The sequence below is a fragment of the Sorex araneus genome, chromosome 10, assembly GCF_027595985.1.
Source record: "Sorex araneus isolate mSorAra2 chromosome 10, mSorAra2.pri, whole genome shotgun sequence".
NCBI classification, from domain to species: Eukaryota; Metazoa; Chordata; class Mammalia; order Eulipotyphla; family Soricidae; genus Sorex; species Sorex araneus.
The window spans coordinates 13563861-13580894 of record NC_073311.1 but is presented as its reverse complement, the minus strand read 5'-3'; the positions used below and the strand labels follow the sequence as shown (position 1 = coordinate 13580894).

Sequence of the window (17034 nt, the reverse complement as noted above, 5' to 3'; positions counted from 1 at the left end):
TCAAAATTATGGTCACACATAGATGACTGCTAGACATTTACATTACTACTTATATCATAATTAGTGGATAATTTTAGTAATATTTTCTTCAACTAACCCTTCTGTTGTAAAGGTATAGATATTTCCAAAGAAATCTTTTTTTTTTTTTGGGTCACACCTGGCGATGCACAGGGGTTACTCCTGGCTCATGCACTCAAGAATTAAACCTGGCGGTGCTTGGGGCACCATATGGGATGCTGGGAATCGAACCCGGGTCGGCCACGTGCAAGGCAAACGCCCTACCCTCTGTGCTATTGCTCCAGCCCCTCCAAAGAAATCTTTTAATATAAAAATATTCTCAACACCAAACCATTGGCTGTTAAATAATCCCTTTCTCTAGACATACAGCTATAAGACATAGAGTTGCAAGAATGAAAGGAATAAAGAAAGCTAGACAGGAAAAAGCACTAATCAGACCTTTTGGTTACAAAGGAAATGTAATCAACAAGAGGTATGCAGATTTGTATTTGGAAGATGTTCATATTATCTTGTAGTTATATAAAAAATGTAATAGAAATGGACTGGGATTGAATAATCAACTCACAGCTGTATTCCCAGGCTAATGTTAGGGTCTCCAGTTATTGATAAATAAGTTGTTCCAAAGTGGACTTTTCTGAGGAAATCCAAAAGACCAAGAACTGACGGAAATGTGTTTGACTGAACTGTGGTTAGTCTAAGCCACACTAGAGGGCTCAGACATCTGAGCACTTCTCAAAATGTTGCATAAGTAAGTGCAGCCTGATTAGTGCCTTGGGATGAGCAGGGCGCTAATGCTAGAATGTCAGTTGTTTGTAAATCTATTACTGACATCTTGGATGAATCTGACCTTTCCTGAGACAGAGCTAATGGCAGTATAATACACTAGTACCAAGAGCTAGCTCCATGGAAACTTTACACTTCCCTTAAAATAAAATTTTAATGACGTATCTATAGCATACACTCTAGGTACCTATAGCTTTTCTATTTCAGATAGTTTGGGTTTTTACTAAGACAGCACAAGTTTCACACATAAATTTTAAAAATATATGTATTATTTTGTGTTTGTGCATCAACATGTTTATATGCCAAACACTTCAAATGAATAAATCTTGACAAAATTATTTCTGTGTAAACTTGTAAAATTTAGTTATCATTAGCCATTATGCTATTTCATAGGTTGAAAACACTAGATTTTCCATTTAATTCTTGAAGTAAATTCTTTCATTAATCAGACAGGTGGCACAACAGAGCTGTATAGTGTTATATAATGTATAGTGTGAGGGATCACTAAATCCAAATTCTAATCATAACCTCATCATTTACCATCTACTGATAGCATGAAAATTACTAGCCTCACTGATATAGCGCAAATAATAGCCTCACGTAGTTAATAGCCTCACAGATAATAGTTCTTGTGAGAGTTCAGTGTAATAATATTTCATACATTTCAGCACTTTTTATCCCCATTATTACTGACTTGCCTTAATTATTTCACATTCCCCTCCACACACTTTGTGCTCAAACAAAAAGATGATGTTATTGTTTATTAATATAGCCCATAAAATGTGTTTTTGATTACTGATCAATTTGTGTGCCTGATTTTCTAACACATCTTCTCTTTTTGCATCATTCCACTCAGACAATAGCATTAATACCCACAATTAATTTTTAAAAATTACTCTTCTTATCCTAAAATTCATATGGAATAACAAACGTCCAAGGATAGCTAAAACAATTCTTGGGAAAAAGATGATGGGAGGCATCACCATCCCCAACCTCAAACTTTACTACAAAGCAGTAACAATTAAAACAGCATGGTACTGGAACAAAGGCAGAGCCGTAGACCAATGGAACAGGGTGGAATATCCCTACACACAACCCCAAATGTATGACCATCTAATCTTTGATAAGGGAGCAAGAGATGTGAAGTGGAGCAAGGAAAGCCTCTTTAACAAATGGTGCTGGCACAACTGGACAACCACATGCAAAAAAATGGGTTTAGACCTTGACCTGACACCATGCACAAAAGTCAGATCAAAATGGATTAAAGACCTCAACATTAGACCACAAACCATAAGGTACATTGAAGACAAGGTCGGCGAAACCCTCCACGATATTGAAGATAAAGGTATCTTCAAAGGTGGCACGGAACTAAGCAATCTAGTAAAAACAGAGATCAACAAATGGGACTACATTAAACTAAAAAGCTTCTGCACCGCAAGAGATACATTGACCAGAATCCAAAGACTATCCACAGAATGGGAAAGGATATTTACACAATACCCATCAGATAAGGGGTTGATATCAATGGTATATAAAGCACTGGTTGAACTCTACAAGAAGAAAACATCCAACCCCATCAAAAAATGGGGCGAAGAAATGAACAGAAACTTTACCAAGGAAGAAATACGAATGGCCAAAAGGCACATGAAAAAGTGCTCTGCATCACTAATCATCAGAGAGATGCAGATCAAAACAACCATGAGATACCACCTCACACCACAGAGACTAGCACACATCCAAAAGAACAAAAGCAACCGCTGTTGGAGAGGATGTGGGGAGAAAGGGACCCTTCTTCACTGCTGGTGGGAATGCCGACTGGTTCAGCCCTTCTGGAAAACAATTTGGACGACTCTCAAAAAATTAGATATTGAATTCCCATTTGACCCAGCAATACCACTGCTGGGAATATATCCCAGAGAGGCAAAAAAGTACAATCGAAACAACATCTGCACATGTATGTTTATCGCAGCACTGTTTACAATAGCCAGAATCTGGAAAAAACCCGAATGCCCCAGAACGGATGACTGGTTGAGGAAACTTTGGTACATCTATACAATGGAATACTATGCAGCTGTTAGAAAAAAGGAGGTCAAGAATTTTGTAGTTAAGTGGATGGGCATGAAAAGTTTCATGCTGAGTGAAATGAGTCAGGAAGAGAGAGACAGACATAGAAAGATTGCACTCATCTATGGTATATAGAATAACAGAGTGGGAGACTATCACCCAAGAACTGTAGAAATAAGTACCAGGAGGTTGACTCCATGGCTTCGAGGCTGGCCTCACGTTCCGGGGAAAGGTCAACTCAGAGAAGCGATCACCAACTACATTGTAGTCGAAGGCCATGTGGGGGAAGGGAGTTGCGGGCTGAATGAGGGCTAGAGACTGAGCACAGCGGCCACTGAACATCTTTATTGCAAACCACAACAGCTAATTAGAGAGAGAGAACAGAAGGGAATGCCTTGCCACAGTGGCAGGGTGGGGTGGGGGGGAGATGGGATTGGGGAGGGTGGGAGGGACGCTGGGTTTACGGGTGGTGGAGAATGGGCACTGGTGAAGGGATGGGTTCCCGAACTTTGTATGAGGGAAGTATAAGCACAAAAGTGTATAAATCTGTAACTGTACCCTCACAGTGATTCTCTAATTAAAAAAAAAAAATTACTCTTCTTTTTCATGTTTTATACATGATATCTCTCTAGTAAGGAGTACAGTGATGCTGAAATGGTGTCTCTATTAAGTGTGGGGCGGGATAAGCACATTGCAAATTTCAATACGGTGTTTCTATCTATGTTGCCATCTATCACCTATGGTTCCTACATATAGTCTTTGTCTTTATGAAGAGCAGTTCCAGACAGATTTAGATCATTTACTGTTCTCTATCAGCAGTTTTTAGTATGTGACCCATCTCCAATTTGCTCTTACTCTCCACAGAAGAGATAATTTCCTCTACTATCTTCAACTTTACTTTATATATTTTGAATATGATTCTTCCTAGGATGCTTTTACTTGTTGCCTGCTTTTGTTAATTATATTCTCTGGATCCTAGAGTCCATTGCCACCAGCTCTGTCTCAACCTTTTTGGAAACGATCTTACTGCCTTCTGGTAGTTTCTCAGAACAGAGCATTGCTGCTAGATCTAGGGCCTCTATCTCTTGCACCGACTCAGATTTCATTCTACTGAATCACCTACACTGAACAGTTCATTCTTCAACATAAAAGTGAGGGAAATGGTGAAACAGCAGCAAGCTATCCTAGTGTATTAAATTATCCATTTGTGTATCTTAACGCTATCCCAAAAGTCTTTCAACTTACCTTTAGGTTAATGATAACGTATTGGTTGATTTTGAGAAAGTCAGTTGTCTATGCTACTATACCTATCTCTGAACTTTCATGATTATACTGCCTCCTTGTATTATGTTATCTGAATACTATTATAAAGTTGAATTAGGACAGTATGTGCATAGAATAGTATACTACTCAATCAATGCTATCATAATATTAAATTATTATCTAAATAACTTAAATAGGAAACTCAAAGAGTCATAAAATCTAATTTCTTAATTTAAATCATCCTCAGAAAGAATTGCTTTATCAATACTTCGTCCCCAACATGAACAAGTTAAAATGGAGACCTTAACATTTAAATTTGGTTTAAGGACAGACTCCAAAAATATTTCCTTCTGGTATAAATTGAGACAAACTCTTGCCTCACTGAGAAGAAAAAAAACTGCATCTACTGGGAAGGGAAAGTCAATCTGATACTGATTTTCTATTTATCTTTCAAAACACAAATAATTTTCTTGATGATATAGCTCCATAGATCAGTATTGAACTGCCTGTCTCTCTCATCTTAACTGCCACTCTTCTAAAACCATGATACAATGTTTAAACAGACCTTCTCTAAAATACCAAATCATTTTTACTAGTGTTAGATGGAAGAATCAAGGGAAAGCAACAAGTATGGGCTCACAGGGAATATTTCTCAAAGAGTTAGGAGGTTGACCTTTTCACTAATTGGCAAATTCACTTGCCGTCCTTTGGCTTCATATGTCAGGATAGCAACTCCATTGGAAATATATTACATTGATTCACCAAGGTATATAAATTTTTCTTCCTCATCTTTTTCAACTAAATTGATAATGAATGTCCGGCCACTGAAATCACAAGCTGAGCTATTCTTTAGGATAATTAGTCAAACAAGAAACTGGCGATTTTTGTTGCTAAGGGGATTTTTATGCATTGCCTAATAATTCAACTATTAACACCTCTGGCAAAAAAAAAAATGCCTACCTGCCATTATGTTTGCAGTCACACACAACTGATCATATTATTTGGAACTTTAGATATTTATCTCCCCACCCCCAATTCCAAAATGTTGAGACTTGTTATAGGAAATTGAGGGAGTTGAGGGAATAATTATAAGTCAGTTTATTTCCACAAATGCATTTTATTCTTGGAAACCTGTGTAAAGTTGATAATTAGTAGTCGTAGGAGGAAGGAATAAGAGCAACACAGTCATTGGAAGCAGGCTAATGTCATTTACCATCACCTTCATCCTTGCAGTAATTCCTGTACCAGATACTAGATTAAAATCTTTTAAATGTTAAGTCCAGCAAAGAAAATTATCTCAACTATCTCTTTTTAGTAACAATTCCAAAGATGTGATCTAATGATCAGTATTGAACTTTATTTATTATTTTGTTTTAATGTATCTTTGGTTGCACCTATTATGTGAAAGGTACTATTTGAAACTGTTGGAGTGTATCTGTAAATAAATTTTTCAAAGATGTCTGTCATTGTGGGGGCCAGGACAATAGTATAGTGGTTAAGGATGCTGTCCCCGGCATCCCATGTGGTCCCCAGAGCATTGACAGGAGTGATCACTATGTGTAGACCTAAGAAAGAAGTACTGAGCATTACTGGATATGTACCCCGCCCCCCCAAAAATAAAAGTCTGCCATTATTAGTTGAAATTTCCTTCAAGAGATTGGGGCTTTAGGGGAACATAGTAAATGATCACTTTAATAGCTAATTCCTTGCTGCTGTTGCTAACTGCTATTGCTGACATAATTGCGCTGTGTTTTGAGACAGATATTTTCCTCTAGGTACTGGGGTGGGCTGTGCTGAGAGCCTATACCCAGTAATGTCAAAGGGGGAAGGAGCACTCCACGAAATATTGAGGGAACAGGGGCCACTCCCAGAGATCATGGGGCCATACAATGACAGAATCAAACCAAGGTTTCACACATGCAAACCACATGCTCTACCACTTGAACCAGCACTCTGGGACTTAAGAATTGGATTTTTTTTTTGTATAATAAAAAGCAATATATGTTCTGGGCAAATGAAGCTAAGTAAAAGTGAATGTGGAACAGGTAAAGAGACTGCGGTTAGTATAGTTGGGATGAAGTGGTAATGCCACAGAAATGTAGACAAACTATGTATGGAGCAGAAAAATAGAAAATAGGAAGGCATACATCTTTAAAGATCTGCCAAGGTATTAAAAATACATCTCTTTCCTCCTTCTCTCATTTGTTTGAGAGCAATTCCTGGCTTGGCCTTCCAATGTTTTAAAAGGAAATAAATTATACAGGAAATGATACTACCTTCCCTTTCAGATCCTACAAAGTCCTTCCTAATTAAGCTCTGTGAGCACCACTTTTCCCATTAGTTGTTCCAGTTGCAGTGGAGGAAAAAAACTTTGAATGAAATATGCAGTACAATCAAGGAAGCAGTTCTTGGCATCCCTTATTTGTTTAGTATCCCATATTTGTTTGGAACAACTTTATCCAAATGAAGTATAATAAGGTGCAGAAGCTGGTGTGGAGCCTCCAACTGTGTTAAGATAAGTCTCTGTTAAATGAGCAGGGCGAACAAGGAAGCTGGTGATGAGGCAATGCTTAACAACTATTGCAGACGCAGCCAAGTGTGGGAAAGAACCACCTCTGTGGTCTGGAGATAGCTTGGGGTCTTCCTGCCAAAGTGAGACGGAGTTTAGACTTTTGTAAACTTGAGTGTGGTGATGAGAGGAAACAAGTGAAAAGGGACAAAAGCATCTCAAGAACAACTAAAAGGCATAGAGGCGGGTGCCCCCCTGGGAATAAAGTCTAACTGGGAGACTTCATGGCCAGAAATGAGCAGCCACTGGATGGATAGTAAAGATCCCTACATAGAAAAAGTCTTTTTTTTTATCACTGTGAGATACTCTTACAAACTTTCATGATTAAGTTTCAGTCATACAATGATGGAGCACCCATCCCTCCACCAGTGCACATTTTCCACCACCAGTATTCCCAGTATCCCTCCCACAACCTCCCCCCACCCCCGCCCCGTGGCAGGTACATCTCTTATTTCTCTCTCCCCTTTTGGGTATTATGGTTTGCAATACAGATACTAAAAGGCCATCGTGTTTGGTCCTTCATCTATTTTCAGCACACATCTCCCATCCTGAGCAATCCCTCCAACCATCATTGACTTAGTGGTCTCTTCTCTGTCCTAACTGCTTCTTCCCCCAGCACATGAGGCCTACTTTCAACCCATGGAGCGATCCTCCTAGCCCTTACCTCTACCATACTTAGGTATTAGTCTCATATTATGTTACTTTATATTCCAAAAATGAGTGCAGTCATTCTACACATAGAAAGTCTTAAGTGGGGAGAAGGAGCGGAGAGGAGCCACCTTGTTAGGCTGGATCACTACAGCCTTCCCAGGGAGGCACATCTGGACCAGAGAAACCCAGTTACAGAGGTAACACCATTAAATTTCACTTCACAAAGTAAAATGGAGGCTGAAAATAATGATCTTCATCAAACAAACGGGTGTCTCCTCATCCCTAATTGCGTGGCTGCCTCAAAGCATGATCTCTGTCCCTATGGTCATCCACTTTAGATGAGTCTTGAGAAAGTTTACACTCGGGTACTAAGCCTGGAAAGCTACCCGTGGGTATTCGATACGCTAAAAAACAGTAACAAGTCTCACAATGGAGACGTTACTGGTGCCTGCTGGAGCAAATCCATGAACAACGGGATGGAACAACAGTACTACTGAGCTAAGAGGTCCAGAAGAAACAAAAAGCGGGGAGATCTATTAGAAAGCGGGCACCTGTGTACAGCTTATCCCAAGCAGACTGCCTTTGGATTGCTCCCCCAGGCCAGCAGGGAGCTCCCAGCCTGCCATCTGTTCTCGGTTCCTATAAGCAGCCTGAGAAGCTGGTCAACCTGGGTCAATTCCCAGCAGTGAGCTCTGTCCACGGGGAACTCAGAGGCCGCGTGGGTGGGGCCCCGAGGCTGACACTTTCTTAGGCTCTTTGCTCTGGTCCCCGTGCTCGGGCACCCTTCGGATTCCAAGACATCCCACCTGCAGGTTTCTGCCACGCTAAGTACCTAATATCCAATCCCAGAAGCCGCCCCTCCCACACACCCCCTGCAGCGAAGCCTGCGCCCCTCGCAGCCACCGCTAAGACCCGGAGAACTGGAATTTCACTTCGAAACTCCCGTGCCTGGCGAGGGCCAGCGCTGGGCATGCTCAGAAGCCGCGGCGCGTCTGGGTAGCGACTGGGTCTGCACCGCCTGCCCAGCAGCTTCTCCGCGGCCGCTGCGGGGCTGCCAGGAGGTCAAGCGATCGCTGGCACGGGGCGCCTCGGCCCGCACTCCGCCTGGCCCGGCTCGCCCTCCTCCACCGCCCCGGACTCTCCGTCCTTTCCCCGCGCTCTCCAAGAAGCGAAGCTGGGGCTGACTCCCGTCGGCGCCACAGACCGCTCTGCAGAACCCCAGGCGAGGCAACTGCGACTGATTCCCGGAGCCCGGAGCCTGCTCGGCGGTGGCCCTTTCCAACAGCACTTGGCTGGAAGCGGGGTCGTGGCGGAATTTCTCCTCCACCTCCCGACGCCAACACTATGCGGAGGGCAGTCTGCTTCCCTGCGCTCTGCCTGCTCCTCGGTCTGCACGCTGCAGGTAAGGGTGTCTGTGCACGGAGCTGCGGAGGAGACGGGAGATTGCACATGCTTAAGGACTCCAGGAAAAGCTTCCCTCGCAAAAAAGACAGAGACAGAGAGAGAGAGACAGAGAGAGAGAGACAGAGAGAGAGCGAGCCTCGGAAAGGCAGAGCAGCATAGTACTAACAGAGAATGGGGGAAGAGAGTCGTGCACCTGTTGGAAGATGAAGGGCCAAAAACTTAAGCGTAGAACCAGCTCTTGAGTTGTTCCTTACCACATGCAAATAGTAAAGAGCATTTTAAATATGAATTCGGGTTTCCTTGCCTTTCCTCTTCCCTCTCTCTCTAGACTCCCTGATCCTGTTTCTAGCCTAGGCACTTGACTGGCAGGTTTTCAGGAGGCAAGACGTCCTGCTGTTTGTAACCTTTTCTACTGCAGCGGCTACATCTGTAAGGTCTCTAGGCTTAGTGAGAGCTCACAGGGATACACTGGCTGGGACATGACGGACCACATCTCCGCCCAAATGACTGAGAAATCTGGGTCGCACGAAGGATTACACCCCAGGCCCTTTTGGCCCCTGCTCTTGTCACTCGAATTTCTAAACCAATGAGGGAAGGAAAGGTTTACATGGGGACGCTGTCTTCTATTTCAGCACCATGGCCAGCGTTTGAGTGACACCTCGCACCCCTCCCCCAATCTCACTTTTAAAGCTGACAACCTGGGGTAGATACTGTCCCTGAGACCGAATTAGTGAGGTGTAATCAAGAGTCACAGTGAGGTTGCCCACAAATATGAATATATTTGCTAGCAGTTCAATATCAGATTTCGTATCGATGCAAACCTTAGCAAGTACCTGGGGAATTTGTTAAGATGGGATGGCATTGCAGACCCAGCTTCTGAAATCCATACAGCTTCCATTTAATACAAGGACTGACATAGTGGATTGAATCCATCATTTTTCTCATACACATGAACTAAAATAGAATATGGCAGAGAGATTTTAGAAACCTTACTGCAACAGCAGTTGTCCATGCGGTAGTTCTGTAGCTACAGATGAGGTATTTCCCCTAAAACAATTGCTTAGTTTGCTTATCATCCAATCACACATATCCATTCATTCAAATAGCATTTATTGAGTATATACTATATTCAAGGGGTAATAAATAAAAATAACTGTGAAATCACAGTTCTTCTGATATCTTTTCAAAAGAATGGGGAAGTCATATACTAAGCATGAAAGAATGAAAGGTAATGTGGTACTTTATTTCTAGCTTATGGTATTTTAATGTACCATAACTCATTCAAAAAGTTAATGCATAGGAACAATAAAACTATAATCAAGTACACGTTAGTTTGCTATAATTATTGTGTTGCATTATGAAGTTTTCAATAGGATTGGGGTACCTTTTGCAAACTAGAAAATAGCTATGTCTTTGTCACTAAATTCTTTGCAAACAACTACTATAAATATTTTTATTAAATAATTTAATTCATTGCCATAGAAATATGGGATGAAAAAATTCATATTTGAGTTCTTTTATTTACATGGTTGTTTACTGCTGGCACTTATATAAACATTACTACCAAAAAAGAAAAGCCTCATTTCTTTATAAAGTTGACAGATTATTTGGTTTATCTACCAAAAATATCAGTGCAGCTATTTTTAAAAACTACAAAAATAAGCAATTTTAAATGTAACATATAATAAAACTTGAGTAATTATAGCTTTAGAGTTATAAATAAGTGAAAACAAGCAGATGGAAAACATTTCTATATTTATTGAAGGTGAACATTTGGGATGGGGAAAATAGAGGACTTTTATCCAAGAAGGATAAACCTAGAAATCTGTAGGCCTAGATTATACCTGGAGCTCTACCAAATACAAAGGGCGCATTACTAAAGACAACCCAACCCATCTCTAGATTGAATTCATAAATTGCAAGAAAGACAAAAAATATTATACAACTTCAATGAGAGTTTATTCAACCAATTTTATTGAGGTGAAGTATTACAGTGCTATCTTTCAGATTTCAGCTGCAAGATGCTACATAGAAATTAATTATATTAATATTTAATCTTTTCTTCCAATAGGTGTTTTTCACAGAAGACTATAAGTTTAATATTGTAGTTGACTTGCCAGTTTCATTTTGAATGCATTTTAATTTTAAACAGTGAATTTGTGGGTCACAAGCTGTCATCAGATTAAAATTCATCACAGTTATCTAATAACACTGTTAGGGTTTTTCATTCTTACTGAAATAAGTATAGATTTCTTGCTGTAAGTTCCTGTAGATTTGGGTAATTTAAAAATGAGTGGATACAAGGACAAAGATCAAGAAGTCACTGATTACTTGTTGAATGACTGAGCTTTTTTCTTTTACAAGGCATTTTTCTCAGGATAGAAACATGCTTTTGAAAAGAAAAATGGATTCTATATGCCCATGCCTCTTTAATTGAAAAGATAATTGATCCATTTTGGTGATGCCCTGGGCACAAGTAACTGCTTTCTGCTGGCACAATTGATGACATCTTAGAACCCTTTAGGGATAGGAGAAATTGACTAACAGGATGTGAGTGATCGTTTTAGCTGTATGTGGAACTGTTGCTTTTCATAAAGTTATTCCCATAATAATAAGGTAGCAAATTGTTTCCAGTTTAGTCCCATCTCTGATTATTTGGTCATGTTTGCCTGAACACTATGCTTATAAAGGGGGGAGGGGTGAATTCTGGTGAACCAGGAGTTTAATTGACTCAACACAGAGTAGTACTGTGATCTGTTGGAAATATCTGTGAGTACAAAAAGGAAAAGAAGGTACAACACGGTATAATTAATACGGTGGAATAAGAAAGGAAATCTGAACTCAACTCTAGCCAAGAGAGATGACTTGTATAGATCTCCTTAGCAAGGAAAGTTAATTATTTTCTACCCAAGTCCTTATTATAGTAGATTATCCCAATTAGTAGATTTCGATATACTTACTGTCGTCAGGGACCACCAAGGTCATACCAAGCAGCAGTCATGATAGGGTCGTGAAGTGCCAAACATCAAACTTGATGCCTCACACATGCTAGACATGTGCTTTATCATCCAATAACACATATCCATTCATTCAAATAGCATTTATTGAGTATATATGATATTCAAGGGATAATGAATAAAAATAACTGTGAAATCACAGTTCTTCTGATATCTTTTCAAAAGAGTAGGGAAGTCATATACTAAGCATGAAAGAATGAAAGGTAATGTGAACTAGCTCCGCCATCAATAACTCTTTATTCCTCATGACTTTAAGCTGCCATTTTAATGGTGTTCCTTTATCTAAAACTCAAACTGTTCCCCAGAAATCACATATACCCAGAAGACTTAGTTTTTAAACAAAGTTTCTAAATGGACTCAAATAGTAATTATGAAGTAATTATGAAGGGAAGGACAATGGGTAGATTTGCTAGAGTGCAAAAGTCCCAGTCAACTCAGTGGAAAAGTTCTTTGAATTGATTGCCTGATGCTCTGTTTCTTTAATCCTTTTTAACCAACTCAAATCTAACTCCTGTGATTCTCTCTTTATTTTTTTCTCTTTTTGTGTCACACCCATCAATACTCAGGGGTTACTCCTGGTTATGCATTCAGGAATTACTCCCAGATGGTGCTCAGGGAATGATATGAGATGAACCCAGGTCAACCTGACCTACCTGTTGGACTCTGGCACCACCTGTGATTCTCTTGTTGAATATAATTAAGGTGACTGGGGGCATCTTATTCATAGCAATGAATATTTATAGAACATATCTAATTTAATATTTTCTAAATATAAAAATACTATAGCAATTTAATTTCCATGTACAGTCATTATTTTCCACTAGTTTCCCTTTTATTTCTTCACCTTTCTATAATTTGTACTGTTAGATCTTCCTGAGTATTATTTAATGGCTGACGCTCTCTAGAATTTGTTTTAGTCTTGATTTTCCATTTTTCTTGATTATTATATTCAACCTAGATACCAAAACTTTCTCAGCACATATTTTCATCTTATATATCTCTTCAAACTCCAATCTAATATTTTTAGTTAACTAGGAGTTATTGGAGATCTCACAAACATCTTACACCAGCTGTTAATACTCTGTCCTTTCCATCACAATTGCTTTTATCTCTAAATTACCAATATCTGTGAATTACACTGAGTCACCATAACCACCCAGGATTGAATCTAATAATTGATATTGGACCCCTCATTTGCTTTTACCTATGTGGTCAATAATTCATACCAATTTTTTTACAATACATGTCCACATTTTTACTGTTACCATGTTTCTCATATAATATCTTACTCTGAATTCAGTAAAAAATCCATTCTTCATAATATGTGATAAGAGAAATCATGAAAGCCATCTTTGATCATATGCTTCCTTTTTGAAATTCTATAGAATGGCTATTCCCTTCCTTTAGTATAAAACCCTAACTCATTGCACTGCAATCTTCCACTTCATTTTTAACTTCAACATTATTTCCTATTATCATCTTCTCCACTGTATGCTTCTATCATACTAAAGTCAAATTTAATAATTCACCTAATTGATGGCATTACAGGTAATAGCACATTTCTAGGGAATAGATGTATACAGATAAAGGTACGGGTCCACAGTTCTGGGGGTTCGATGTATAGAGAGAAAGGCTAGGTTCTATTATTGTCCACCAAAACTTCAATATACAAGTTAATGACATCAATAAAGGGATTTACAATGCATAAAATCTATTTCAATTAGGTCAATTATTAAAGAACAGCTTCTTAAAGTAAGCAATGCCTAACTGAGATTTAAAGTTGGAGAGTTACTTAGGAAAAGATACAGAGTAAGTGTAATTAAGGTAAATTAAATAAAAGCATTGGAAGCATGGCAAACCTAAAAGAATTTGACCTTAGTGCTAGAAAAAATATATAGGTTTGTCTGTTTATGAATGGTTCAACATACAAGTACAACTGGAATGGCTCCATGGTACATAAATTTACAACTGTTGAAGATTTTTCTGTCTAATTTTTATTTCTTTGAAACTAACACATGTAAACTGTGTGCCATAGTAGCACCAAGTCATATTTACTCTTTTTTGGTCATGAAGATGAAATGTTATTTATTAGAACAATCTATGTCATCATAATTTATTTTGCCAAATATATCCTGAAGATATTTAAATGGATTAGAAGCATGGCAAACCAAAAGAAATTTTATTTTGTCAGAGCAATTGCATTCCAATTTACCTATATGTTTTTCTAGTACTAATTCAGAATAATAATGAGATGACTATATTTATTTAAAGCTATGAAGCGATTAGATAAAATATACAACATATCTGTGCACTGTGGAATAAAACCTGAACTCCAGGCCCTGATTACTGGTTATTATCTATTTTGAAATGGTAAACTTGAACAACTTATACATTCAAATTTAGGAGTATAAGACATTAAGTTCAAACCAGGGAGTTCAATGAAGGAAAATTAAAGATAATCCAATCAGCCTTCTTTTCTATCACCCCCCAAACAAATCATCACAGAAAGTTTCTGAATATTTGAATAACTGTACAGTACACTTTACACACATGTGCAGAATCCCTATTTATAGAATTATAATTTTTTAAATTTATTATAGTTTAGGTAAGAGGATTACAATTGTTTTCTAGTTTATGCTATTGGTGTGCACAACTATCCAGCACTGGTTGGAGGGATTGCTCGGGATAGTAGATGCATGTTGAAAGTAGGTTATGAACCAAACATGATGGCTGCTTAGTGCCTATGTTGCAAACCATAACACCCAAAAGGAGAGAGAGAGTAAGAGGGAATGTGTCTGCCACAGAGGCAGGGGCTGGAAAGATGTGGCAGTGGCGGGAGGGATACTAGGAACACTGGTGGTGGAGAATGGGCACTGGTGGAGGCATGAATACTCAAACATTGTTTGATTGAAACATAATCATGAAAATTTGTAAGTCTGTAACTGTATATCATGATGATTCATTAAAATAAAAAAATTAATTTTAAAAAAATAAAGGACAGGAAATTTAAAGAAAGAAACAAAACTACCCAGCACTAAAGTACCCATGACCCATCCACCTTACCTATTTCACCTCTGGACTGACATTCTTTTCTTTCCACCTTTTCCTCCATTATATGTTAATTAAGAGTTGTGTTTCTTATGCTTGCTTTTACCTTCCTTATCATCACTTGTATGCTTGAGACCAATAAATCTGTGTGGCATCCATTCAGCCTGTTTGTACACCCCATAACCTTACTTTTCATCTAGCACTCTCAAGTCTGTATTCCAGTATCCAAGGTTTATCGTAAATTAACATCACTCATGCCCTTGATTTGTTTTTCTATATAGCACAGATGAGTGAGATCATCCTATATTTGCCCTGCCTCTGACTTATTTCACTAACCATGATAGACTCCAAATCAATTCAATGACCAACAACTGCATGACTAATTTTTTTGTAGTGCAGCATAATATTCCTTATGTATATATTCCACAGCTACTTTTTCTTTTCACCTGTTGTTGGACACTTATGTCATTTCCATATCTTGACTATTGCACTAAGAGCTGCAATAAACTTACGTGTGCATCCATCATTTTGAATTAATTTTTTTGGGGGGGGATAAATACCAAGAAGTAGATTGTGGTTCAAATTCCTACTTTTCTGAGAAATTTTTATATTGTGTTCCATAGAGGCTAGATCAAATGTTCCACTGTCAACATTTGTTATTTTGTGTTTGTTTTGTATGATTCTTTGTTTGTTTGGGAGCCACACCCGGTGATGCTCAGGATTCCTACTGGCTCTGGGGCTCAGGGATCACTTCTGTAGGGTTTGGAAGACTACATGTAGTGCCAGGGATTGAACCCAAATTGGCCACATGCAAGGCAAGTGGTATCTCTCTGGTCCTTGTAAGTAAGATATGCAATTCTCACTGGTGTAAGATAATATTTCCTTGTCATTCTCATTTCTGTTTCCCTGATACTAAGTGATAATAAGCATTTTTATATATTTATTATGCATCTTTATGTTTTCCTTGTGGAAGTCTTTGCAAAATCACAAATATTTTGGATCAGGCTATTTTTCTATTTAGGAGATACATTTTCACCTGAAGATAAAAACTAATTTATAAACTCTGAGAAGTGACTTTTTATGAGATAAAAGGATCACACATCAAAGCCCATTACCTACCATTATCATTAAAGATAACATGGATATTGTGTTCCATGGTGAATTTATTGTTAAATCTTTTAGAATCTGTTTATAAAGTCAAATTCAAAAAAGAGTGTGCCAGTATAACTCTATTATGTGGCTTATGAAAGATCTGACTTGCCCATGATTGCATTCTGTATCTTTAAAGCACTTAGAAATGCTGACACACTTAGGATAGCATTGATATTTCCCAACATAAAGTATTTTAATGGCTTTTAAAAATATTTGATGGTAAAATATTTTAAGATCAAATTTCTTGATGCTTACTCACCAAATAATGTAACTACAGGAGTACATTATTGATATTTGCCACCAAAGGACAATTAACAAGTCTATGTTGTAAACACTAGCACTTTCTGTTTAAATAATATTTTGCTTATAATGGTTATCTATACTTTTATCATCATCAAACACCACTTAACTTCAATTTATTTAGATGCTGGTATTCATGAAAATTTTATCCACATGGACCAACTACAAAATCAAAACAAAATCAACTGTTTACACGAAACAGTGGTCTCAATCAATGCATCTAATTGCACTGAAGTAAATGTTGAGTTCAATGGGGATGTGATATTTTACCCCCTAGAACAGGCTTGAAGCAATGTCCATTTTTCTGACTTTAAATGTATGAAATGATTTAAGGCAGTCCCAAACTACTGATTATTTGGAAAATAGCCCTAAGTGAACTCAAAGAAAGTGTTTTCAACAATTCACTGGTCTATAAGTGGAGAGCAAAATTCCATTGCTTGTTTTACTCAGTGATGATAGAAGCCCTGGTGGAGATAGAAAGGTAAATGGTATAAGCAGTCCAAGTCCACTGAGTCAGCTCCCACCACTAGTTCCTTTTTTTCTTAAATATAGGAAATATGTTCAATATAAAGTGTGCCAGATATAATATCAGGTGAGTTGTCCACAAGGCATGGATTCCTTAGTCCAAACGTATGGTTTTAGGTTGCCAGAAACTTATTCTATTCGTTGTGTTGATCCAAAGCACTTAAAAATGTCTTTCCAGAACAAAAATGAAGTATCAGAAATAGAGTGGTGAAGAAAAATTGAAGATATTACTATCTTTTT

General features: G+C 38.3%; 1 protein-coding gene across 1 annotated transcript in view; it reads left to right on the top strand.

Annotated features, from left to right (window-relative positions):
• The first annotated feature begins 8288 nt into the window (after positions 1–8288).
• Positions 8289–17034, top strand: part of PTPRR (protein tyrosine phosphatase receptor type R) — a 310632-nt gene continuing 301886 nt past the window's right edge. Inside the window, exon 1 of the mRNA XM_004602668.2 lies at positions 8289–8750. Within this exon, the coding sequence (XP_004602725.1) occupies positions 8693–8750 (58 nt within the window). The 5' untranslated portion in view covers positions 8289–8692. The remainder of the gene's footprint in view (positions 8751–17034) is intronic.